General features: G+C 40.9%; 1 protein-coding gene across 13 annotated transcripts in view; it reads left to right on the top strand.

Annotated features, from left to right (window-relative positions):
- The window catches only part of LOC103482353 (microtubule-associated protein 4), a 100,473-nt gene that overhangs the window by 66,045 nt on the left and 22,726 nt on the right, over positions 1-11,702 (top strand). The window contains exon 1 of one of the 13 annotated variants that reach the window (XM_017301854.1): positions 3,928-5,578. The exons of the other annotated variants lie outside the window; for them this stretch is intronic. Coding sequence (XP_017157343.1) covers positions 4,162-5,578 — 1,417 coding nt within the window. The 5' untranslated portion in view covers positions 3,928-4,161. Of the gene's footprint in view, positions 1-3,927; positions 5,579-11,702 lie in introns of those variants that run through there. 13 annotated transcript variants of the gene reach the window in all.

The raw sequence follows: 11,702 nt of genomic DNA, 5'->3' as shown, positions 1-11,702 counted from the left end.
TTTTCTGCCGCTTATCCGGGGTCGGGTCGCGGGGGGGGGGGCAGCAGCTTCAGAAGGGAGGCCCAGACTTCCCTCTCCCCAGCCACTTCTTCCAGCTCCTCCGGGGAAACCCCAAGACGTTCCCAGGCCAGCCGAGAGAGAGAGTAATTATGTTATTGGAAGACATTATTACTACTAACTAAACTATAGACTCTTAAAAAAGGGAAACGTATAAAATACAATTAAAATAATGATTAATTTTTGTTTCATCGTAATTAGCATTTTTTGGTCCTGCATCTGTGACTTGTCACTATACTAGCTGAAATTTTTAGCTTGTAGACCAGTTAAAATGGGCTGTGGTTATGGAGTTCTGGTGAATAAAAGACACCTGACCTCAGTCTCCCTCTATATAGTATATACTGACTATACTACATCACCATTGTGCTTCCAACCTTTTCATTCAAGAGACTCTTTAACCTATCTTTACTGGTGAAATACCTATAATAAACAAACAAACAAACAACACTTAGCCTGATGGGGGTGCAAGTAAAGCCTGGTGGTCCGCCAGGCTTATGATACACTGAGGGAAATCCTGGAGCTGCATCAGTGCTTCCTGGTGCCTGATTGTTAGTGACACAACCCCTGTCGTGTATCTCCTCACACTTCCTTGAAGTCAAGCTCATGTTGGGTCACCAAAATACCAAATCCGCCTGTGCTGTGCTGAAAATGCCACCTCCCTGAAGTGCATTCCCATCGTCTGCTGGCTGCTGTTATATCAGCAGTGGAGCAGGGATTGCTCTGGCATGTGTTTATCAATGAATATTAATACCAGTGAGGATCAACCCAGGTTTCAGAACCAATGATCTTTAGAGAAAGACATGTGACCAGTAGCTCTCTATATTGCTTTAATAAACCTAGAACAGGTCCAGTTTGCTGTCAAAGACAGTAAATATAAATATGGAGGAATGAGTTTGGATCAGATTGGAACTTTATGGCCATTTGACATAAATACTTTGTAGTGAAAATGTTGCAGTCGGGAACGCAGCAGTCCCATTATGAAAAACTGATGTCTGAATGGTTTTGTGGAGATGCATTTTTTAATCAAGGGCAGGGAAGCTCTTCTTTTGTCAGTCTCAAAAATGATTCTTCTCATATGCTTTCTATCCAATCTGGCTTAGACTGAGTTATTTTGCAAAGTAGAATGAGTAAATATTACTAGGGTTGTACCGATTGGAGTTTTCTGGTCAATCATAGATCATTAAAAGCCTCACCTACCCATTCCAACTTTGGCTGATACCGATATTTTCTTAATCTTTTCTTTTTTTTGACTGAAAAGTTACTAAACTGATCTGAAGTGTGGTTTTACAAAATATTTCCTCAGGAGAACTAAGTACAAATGTACGACAAACATATTTTTTGCAAACATTTTAAAAGCCAGGCATAATTTTTTCTTGCCTTTCACAGTCAAGAACAACATTGTGATGACCTTTTGCAGGGAACTGAGTCAGTCACTACAATAAGACAGCTTTTCTCAAGTGGTCTAACCTCGTTATAACAGCTCAAACTTGTGACACCGCCACTACTTTTATGGTATTCCTTAGAATATTGGGTAAAAACGCAATATGCATTAGATAATGCTAACACCTGTTAGCCTCGCTTGTTGGTTCTTTGATGGCGTCTTGTGTTGTGAGCCTACACAAAAATATTCACTCCCGTTTTTCCCGTCATCCTTTGTTACCACTTATCCCCCTCAATTTTTCGCCTCATGACTCCATCTGTCTGCCCTTGTCTATCTGCCTCCCACTCCTTATCCTGCTGTGTCCCTATGTGCCCATCTGACTTTTCATAAATTGTTGTTTTGTGCTGACATTTAGCCCTCAGTGTAATCCAACAGCCGCAGGAGCCCCAGGACTTCTGGCCGGTTTGAGTGGCAATGGATGTTAAACTCACCCTAGCAGAAGCCTGTCACTCTATGCCCTCAGATAACCCGTGTGTTTTCACCACACTGACCTTTACTCTGAAATGCATTTTGTTTTTCAAACTCTGGGTTTGGATTAATGGGACAGCTACTTAATATAAACGTAGGAAACCATAATGAGTTATATGTTTCTCTTGATGATAGATTACTTGTCAATCAGTCTGACTGCCACAAATTTGGAAGTCCTATTTGACTGATCAGTTTGTGGATGGTTCAGGATAAAAACATCCTCCTCTTCTAGTCTCCATTGGTGTTTCCGAAGTCTGTGTTTTGGGATCCATTTTGTTTTGTTGCATCTTCTCCTTTTTGTAAAGATTCTAATTTAAAAGATATCTCATTATTCTGTGCTGTGACTCGATTTTTCTTTTGAATATTGAGCCCTCTCACCCTAAAAAATAAGGGTTCCCTGATTGCATTTTTCTGAGCAATCACATATCTTTGAAAACATGCGGATTCTGTTTTTTTCAATAACATTTTTTTCTTTTTGTTGATGTTTTTCTTCAGTTAACATAGAAAGAAATAAAGTACTTGTCTTTGTACAAGAAAGTTTGATATATGTCAGATAAAGGAGACTTTTGGATTTCTTCTATTTGAAACTGTGGTTCTTCACTGGACCATCATGTCAATCCCTTGTTCATTATTGCCTCTATCATCAGATTCATTGCTAAATTGGGCTCCATTGTTTCATGTCTTTAACTGGATGTAATTATGAATGTTGTCAAGTCTGGATTATGCAATACAATGTGCACATGGCTTAGCAGAAAAATGTAAATACATTCAGGGTTTCCCTCAGTGTCTAGGCGTAAGTCTGGCGTACAGTGTATTGTGGAAAAGCCAGGGTTTTCCACACAGACTTCTGGTGGAAAACCCTGATATTAAATATACTACACAAAATTAACAAAAATAATCAAGCATGATCACTTAGATTTATGTGTTTTATTGTTGTTGGCTAAGGAAAGAATGTTTCACCCTAGAATCTGAATCAAAAACATCCCAACAGAAGAATTCATTAAAACACATTCAGATTTAGAGTTGTAGATACAAAATGGACGTAAGAGTAAATGTTTGCAGAAAGTAAAGCTAAAATCCTGTCAAACACTAAATGCTATGACATGCCGTTTTTGTCTGATTCAGCCTGAAGAGTGCGTGTATGACTGTATCCGTGCATGCATAAGCATGTCTGTCTCTCAGAAATGTTCTCCAGGCTTCATGTCAGAATGATTTCTGAGTAACAGACAACACATACATGTATGGACTAAATGTATGTACTATATGGAGGTACAGAAGGAAGGTTGTTCAGACTCAGCATAATACATAGTATGTATCTGTCCTTCTAGCAATACTCTTAAATTGTCTCAATTACTATTCTGCTAAATTGTTCCTAATTTCCATACAAAGCAAATAAACCCACAAAATTTAGAGATTCTTTATAGAATGATTAGCAGGGTTAATAAAGAAACCTGAAAGAAGTTTGATTTGACATTTACTTTATCTTTGGGACTGAGAAAATTAAAGTATAGAAAAATTAAGAAACTATGAACCCCAAACAGTGTGAGTTGAGCATATACTGTAGCTAGACAAATGCCTGAATAAGGCATTTGAATTGGATGTGAGAGCTGTGTTCATACAAGTTAGGTGCAAATTTGTGGAATGTATGATTCACACATTTCTGAAGTTCGTATCCAGTTTTCCCTACTGTACCATTTCTTGACCCACACTCAAGGTTCCCCAAGGGGAAGACAAAGTTTTGTGTGTACGATTTACATTTTGCCAAGAGCCACAGCAATAGAAAGAAAGGGCTGGATGGGAGAGCAGGAAAACAGTGGGGGAAAGAAAGAGGAGGGGGCTAACTCACTCCACCATAGTAGGCGGAATCTAGGAACTGACTGAGGCCAATTGAAATCCACAACTAGGTCACATGATGACTGCAATAAGCAATGAGGACCAGAGAGGGAGAAAGAGAGAGAGAAGCAGCAGACTGGTTCAGTTCGTATCAGTGTGTGATTGAGTTCAGAGCAGAGAGCCACACTGACACAGGAAACGGAGCACACCTGAGTGACCAAACGCAAAAGAACAACAACGGAGGACAACAAAGGATTTAGGCAGAAAAGTGGTGAAGATTTCTTTTTGTCATCCAAGACTTGGAAAGAGACAGACTTGGGAACATAGGAAGAGGTCCAAATTGAACAGAAAGGAGAGAGAGCATGTCTTCTCTCTCCGACCAGCAGCCGGGCTCTCCCTTCTCAGAGTACAGTGAGCTGTGCAAGGTACCACCCACAATGCCGGTTCAGGGCTGGGATTGGCAGCAACCTTCAGGCATTGAAATGGGCACCCCACAGGGCATGGTGATGGGTAGTGGACCTATGTCAGCCGGACTCACAGATGAAGATAAACTGTGCTTCTTTGAACAGCCAGGCATGGGCAGCATGGAGAGAGCACTGAAGGTGCCTGGCAGAGGTGAGGGCATCTCAAGCAGCACCTCTATGGGTAACACATCACTGGGCAGCGCAGGGGAAAGCCCAGACAGCCCTGTCTCCTCTTCCCCATCTCCTTCCCCAGCATCCCCAGGTCGACTACATTCTGCTATAGGCAGCACCAGGATCTCCCTGTCACCAGTTCCTGGATCTCCAACCAGACATATGGAGCTGTCATCATCCACAAGTGCAGCACCTCCAGACTCCGCTGAAATCTCTTTAACAGGGGCTACAGTATGCAAAAACCCTCTGTCTGAAACATTTTCTGAATCCAGCCCAAAGTTTGCCATGCCTCAGGTAGCCCCTACTTATCCCATCAGTGGAGAACTGAATGATAACCACCTGGACAAGGGTGAAAAGAATGCGACAGGAGTACTGTCTGACCTTGGAGACGAAAGATTAATTGAGGGCTTGTCAGACAATAACAGTGAAGAAGAGGAGGTTGAGGAAGATGAGGAGTTGGAACCCTGTTTTATGGGGCGAGCTCAGCAACAGAGGAAGGCAATGAGGCGAGCAATGTCTGAGTGTTCTCACTTGTCGGTACCCTCAAGTCTAGAGCTGCCTGATAAGTATGCAGTTGCAGAGGGACCAGAATCTACCCAACTGCCATCATCCATGGGTGGCCCCCGCCGCTCACCGCACTCCATGAAGCGCTCACTGACTGTTGCAGAAGATCAACCACCAACACCACCACCTACCCTTTCGGCAGCTGGTGCCACACATCTTGATCTGCGTCAAGCTGCACCCGAGCCCCAGCTCTGCCTGTCGCCATTACCCCCTCTAAAGGACCAAAGTGTTGGCTCTCCTCTCTCGCCATTAGAGGTCACAATGGAGGGCCTTAAGGAAGAGAGAGAACTGGGAGAAATTGTGCTTCCAGTGCCCCTCTGCCCCAAAGGGTTGAGTTGTGAAGACATCTACCCTACACTAATTGTTGACTCATTAACTGAAGAGAATACTGCTTCTAAACCTGATGACCCCAAAAATGTAGAGTTTTATGGGATTGAAGTTGAACAGGAACTGAGCACAAATACAGAACAAGGTTTTGATGCTGGCAACGTAGGGACTGTGATGGGTTGCATTGATGACCTTGCAACTAGTGGCTGCACTGGCCTGGATTTCAACTACAACTCAAACCCCTTCATAGATGGTAGGTGGAGCCTTTGCTAGTGTTTTAACTCTTCAGTTTCAGGGGATTTTCTTGCATATTTATGAAATGACTTGTTATATAGATGAATTGGGACCGTTTCTATCTAAGGATTTAAAAGCCTAAAAGAGCCTCCAACGTGCACACGGAATATTGATTTGTAGTGTTGGTAATGTTATAAATGCATTTTTTTTTATTGTCTCAGAGAAATTTCAGATCAGATCTGGGTGTCTGAACTCAGGATGACCTGCAATTTGGAATGTGTTTCCATTCAAAGATGAAAAATGTCAAATGACTACTTAGGTAGAAAATAGCATAAAGGCCAGTTAGGAGTCGAAATCAGCCACCTGCTGGAAAGCCTGATAATTTGATGATATTCAGTTGTACTTTGCTCATAAGCCTCAGGTTTGCACAAACTGAGCACACATAATCACTTGTCAGATTGTGAATAGTAACCACTAGGGTGAGGGGGTTACGGTTTTCTGTCTGTTTTCTTCCTTTGAAGAGCATAGGAGGTTGCAGTGATCGGTCGTATAGCTGCTATACAACCAATCCCCTCCAGGTAACACTGGTACTCGGGGTCAGCCTGGCTCATTGTGATAGATGGAGTGAATGCGAGTCCTCATCGAAACCAATTTTCCAAACTGCTACATTGCTCTAGATCTTTCCTCTATTTTTCTTGTTTTCCTGTTGCTCCTCAATTTTCCAGTGAAGATGGGCAGATCAGGAAAGCTGAATGCAGTTATGTCACTGAAAAATGGCTCACAACATTTACTCCATCAAATTGTCTCGTTCCCACACTATTTTCACTCATATCATGCCGGCTCTCTTTGTCTCACTTCCTCCTCCTTTTCTGTTGGCATGCTGAGGTTGTTTTCAGACCAGGCACAAGGCTGAGTCTGGCAGAGACAGCCAGCCTGACCACTAGAGGATTAAAGGGGCATCATTCTTTATTTTCTACTACAGTGAAGTTTAAACAGAAGCATGGCAGAGTCATCTAGCCCGAGGTTGTGTTGTGCTGCACTGATCTGCTTGCATTCATAGGAAGGTCATTGGTAGATATCTGTAGCTGCTGATGTGTGCCAGTCTTACAAGCTCAAGCATTTTCAGTCTGGTTTTTTAAGCCGTTATCCAACAAAAGCAAAAGCAAAACATGGATCTGTAGTGGTGGCTTTGTCTTTGCCGTGTGTCTCCAGAATGGATGATGGTAAGAAAAACAAAGAGGAAAATGGAGGGGTGGGGTTTCCAGACAATGTTAAAAGGCATTAGCAGTACACGTGAGTGCAGAGCAGATGTGCCGATGACGAGATGAAGTGTAGCATAAGGCATGAATGAATTTGGTGGATAGTTTTAACAGATGTAATGAATTAGAGAAATAAAGTTTTAAGATGAAGAAATTTGAAAGACTTTCACAGGAATAAAAATACCTGACCTGGCAAAAAAAGGCCACTAGAGGGCAAAGGTGGTTTTGTCTGTAGTAGAGTTGTAGTATAAGAATGTCTGAAGGTCAGTCAAACCGTGGCTCTAGGTCATCAGACTTACAGGTTGTCTTGAAGATAGGCTGCGCTGTTGTGTTAGAACACAACCTCGTTCTAACACAGCGAGGTTGTGTTAGAACACAACCTCGTTCTAACACAGCGAGGTCGTGTTAGTTAGAACTAATGGGGATGTGAAGTCAATAATAAACTTCCTGATAACTTGGTCCCTTGAGGCAGACCGCACCAAGAGACGTTTGTCGCATTATGCACAATCTGTTTAAGAAGAGGCCCTGCAATCCGGATAATGGTATTTTACTCTTCACGCTGTTTTATCTTCTGCCATGTAATTTGTTTGACAGTTGTTGTCTTGACAATAACTGTCAGTCAAACTACGGCATTTCAAAGCGTAGCAGGTGCAGTGACATTTTTGAAAATTGTGTTTCTTTTGGTGGATTTTCATCCACTAGTAACACATCAGACTGTGAAGATCACCTACCACATCTTATTGCAACAAAAGGAAAACCTGCCTAAGAAATGAGCTTAACTTCTTGTCTGGCTGCCAGCCTGCATCAGCCTCCATGAAAGCTATTAAAATGGTCTCCTCTTATACCATAACTGAGTTGAACTTAGGGTTTTCTCGACAGAACATTGCCAATTGCCATTATGGTGTTGGTCTAAAAATGTTTGGAAGGACCAGTCTTGGCCATCTTATGTAGACACACCAGCAATACCCCTGACACCATGGAATGAAAAACCACAGGGTGTTACTTTAGTGACAACTTGTATCTACCCAACTTAAATGTCCAGAACATGCAAAGAAAGTCTTTACATGTTCATAGTTTACGACAACAATGAGAGAACATCTTAAAGGTTTTCTTGATGCAAAACGTTTTACAAAAACTCCACTCACACTTTGTTGTTTCCCTATCTTGTTTTCTTGTTGTTCTTTCTGGTCATGTCCCACACTTTATGTTTAGCGCCACTCACAGGTCTGGGGGAGTTAGTACAGCATTCTGAGCTGTTCACTTCATACTACACAGCATATCACTTGTTGTTGTAGTTAAACATAATCATTTTAAAACTTCTCCAAGTTTGACTGATTAGAAGAAAACTCACCAAAGATGAGGTAAAAAGTATTTCATGTTTCATACACCCTGAAATTTGATATTAACAGGCTATAATCTCTATTTTCTTGTACTTGCATTAATTTTTACACTGATACTTTTTTATTCTAATCAGCTAAATATAGTACAATATTTTAAAGCATCACATAGGCCTGTCGCGATAAACGATAAATCAGTTAATCGCACGATAAATTAAACCTATCGACCTAATTTTAATTATCGGCTTTATCGTCTCTTCCTGCCTTTTTTCTTTCTTTTGATTACACTGAATGAAAAAAGGCTCAGCTCCGGTGCTCTCCACTGACCTTCCCTTTCTCATTTTTTTAATCTAATGTCCAGTGCACATTACACGAGTTGTCGGCCCATTTTCAAAACCTGAGAGATCACACCTTAGCCGACAGAAATCCCAGATATAACGATTCGATGGGGTTCATCGTGCCGTGTGGTGTCCAGCCACAGCGTAAAGTCCTGACTAAATGAAAATTATAACCTATTTATGTCACGTTGACAAAGAACAGCTGAAAACTTACCGGGTTTATCAACTGCGGTAGCAATTTGGCTCCAACTCCTCTCCTTGTCATTTCTATATTCTTTGCACGAAATGTTGAATAAATATTAATGTTGTTTCCACATATAATCTCCAATGTCCGCTGGACTTCGTGTTGCGCCGTGTCAGCTGTTTGGGATTCCCCTCCGTAATTTCCCCTCAGAAAGCGCGGAGGAGAATCCGCGCTTTCTGATTGGCTACTTGTCACATTCAGCATTAAGCTCCCAGTCGGGGAAACCCCCTGATTTAGATATGAGCGGCCACGACGATCTACCGTAACACACCACACACTTCAAGATGATCGGTAACGAAATCACCGACAATCTTAGATCGGCCAAGATCTAAGATTGTCGCAAAGGGAAAATAGGGGCAAAAAATGGTGTAGTATTAACTACTGCATTAGGTAGTCGGATGTGCCCATCTTCTCTATTTAAATCTAGTGATTACTGAAGGGCAATACAGTATACAGATTTCATATCTGCACTCTTTTGGTTGAATGCAGTATTTATTTCCACTTTGGCTTTATGTTGTTTAGTTTTTATTCAAGTACATTTTGTTAATGGAGACTGAGAATACATTTTATTTTTGTTTTTGGTTGTTTTGTTTATTTAGTTTATAAGTTCCAGTGTTATGTGTTCTTTTGAAAATAAAGTGTATCTACCTATGGCAGGAAATCGCATGCATTATTACGTCATTTCCATTAAATCAGTGTCAAAAGGTCTTGAAACAATATTATCATTTATTGCAATAATTTTTTAGACAATTAATCGTCCAGCAAAATTTGTTATCATGACAGGCCTAATCACATATGATTTTTGCATGTTAAGATGAATAATTTTAAAGATTAAAATTTGAAAACTCAAAAGTTTAATGTTCATATTTTAAAATAGAATTAACTACTGCATTCAGGTGCACTAAATTCACTTGTTACTTGTGACTTGACCTAGATGATGTTGAAATGCTTTTGAAAGGGCTTTGTGTTTACCGCAGAGTCATTAAGAGTATCCGTCCATCCATCTGTTCATTCATTCATTCATTCATTCATTCATTCATTCATTCATTCATTCGTTCATTCATTCATTTTCTTACACCCTTGTCCCTTAGTGGGGTCGGGATTTTCTTACACCCTTGTGTAAGAAAAGGGTGTCGGGAGGGTGTGGGGTCGGAAGGGTTGCTGGTGTCTATCTCCAGCTAATGTTCCGGGTGAGAGGCGGGGTCACCCTGGATAGGTCGCCAGTCTGTTACAGGGCCATCACTCTAAAACTGGTCATCTTTTGCTTAAAGAAGCAGAAAAAAAATAAATGCTATTCTTTTTGCAAACACAAGTCTTACAATGCCAATCATTTTATTGTGAAAATAATGCAATTTATTTTTCAGAAAAAAAAACAAAAAATCTATGTCTCTTTTCCATCACCTTTCAACAGCTGCTTAATATGTCTACCAAATGTAGCTGTATCACCTCTTAGATTGATTTTATCCCATCACTTTAAGACCCTACACTTTCATTTAAAGTGTTTTTTTTTTCACTAAACAGTGACGGGTTTCGTTAGGGCAGTGTCTTGTACAAGCCAATTACATAATCCTCTTGGGGCCGCTAAAAAGTGCTTCGGAAACTAGTCTGCAATTGTTTACCAAACAATAAGCTGTGCATCATAATGGGACGATGGAATAGAGCAGCATAAATATCCAAATTCCCAGCATGGATTTTTATTAGAAACGGCCTTAAGCGGAGCTAGAATAGAAGAGCAGAGTCTGCATATTTTAACGTGAAACAACAAGAACAAAAACCACTGAGTGGAAGCAGAGCTCTCTGGGAGAGTTTAAGCTGTTACAGCCCTAAATGAGCTTTAAGTGTTCTCATTATGCTAATGAAACCTTGAAATGAATTGGCCTGCTGCACCCAGATGCTCATTGTTCTCTGCTGCCAAATGTGGAGGATTATCAGCCATGTCCTGTAAAACACTACACTGTTAGCCCTTACAGAACCTTGAGAACAATGATTGTATTATCCTGTTTCTATGAAATCATCTTCTGAAGACCTCCTTTCTCCATGCTGGGTGCTTCTAGCCCCAGACTATCAACAGTTAGCTAAACCAAGTTAGCTAAACTTGGTTTAGCTAGTTAGCTAACCCTTGTTAGCTGCCTAACTAAAGTTAGCTGATAAACTTGGTTTAGCATTGTTGCTAACTGTTGGCTAATCCAAGTTTACTGTTGGTTTAGCTAACCAGCAGTTAGCTAAACCAACCAATAGATTACTTAAAATGTTACTGGATGTAAGGTTATATGATATTAAGAAATAAAATGCAGAAATCCAGTTTGTGGGAATGAGATGCTTGCAGGAGGAAAAGTGTTAGAGGGAAAGTAGCCTGGGGGGAAGCTCCCGCTGGTAGTTTTAATGAAGCCATTTTCTGCAGGCTTTTCACAGCTGTGACACGTATCGGGTTACTGCCCTAATTAAAAGATCAGGTTGATCTGCTAGCTCCCTTCATGTTTACAGCACAGAAAGTGAAGTCTTTGTTTAAGCTGCTGCATCTTACAGCGAGGTACCTGTTTGTGATCTCTGCAAAGGGTCAGATGTCACAGTTTGAGGATTTGGCCGCTTTATGTTCAAGACAGTGGTCAAAAACACCAGTTCTGTTAGAAAGGGTACAAACAAAAGGAAGAACCATTCATTACCAGGCTGGGATTATATCAAATATTCAATTCTACCTGAAGACACAAATTTATTCACAAATGTCCTGATTCTCTTTTTTCTTCTTTAGTTTCCCTTTTCATCTCTTGTATGTTCTCCTCTCCACTCCCATCTTTTTATATGTGATAATCAATATTTGCTTCTCTGGCTCTCAGCCACCACGATCGAAGACCAGTCCTGTCTTTATCTCTTTGTCTTGGCCCTCCTCTGATTGTTTACATTCTCATTCTGATTTCTTTTTTCCTGTATGGTGAGCATACCGCTAAAGAAAATGGAAAAACACTCC

The sequence above is a fragment of the Poecilia reticulata genome, linkage group LG20 (genome assembly GCF_000633615.1).
Source record: "Poecilia reticulata strain Guanapo linkage group LG20, Guppy_female_1.0+MT, whole genome shotgun sequence".
NCBI classification, from domain to species: Eukaryota; Metazoa; Chordata; class Actinopteri; order Cyprinodontiformes; family Poeciliidae; genus Poecilia; species Poecilia reticulata.
Note: the sequence above shows the minus strand (reverse complement) of the source record. Positions and strands in the feature narration are given on the sequence as shown.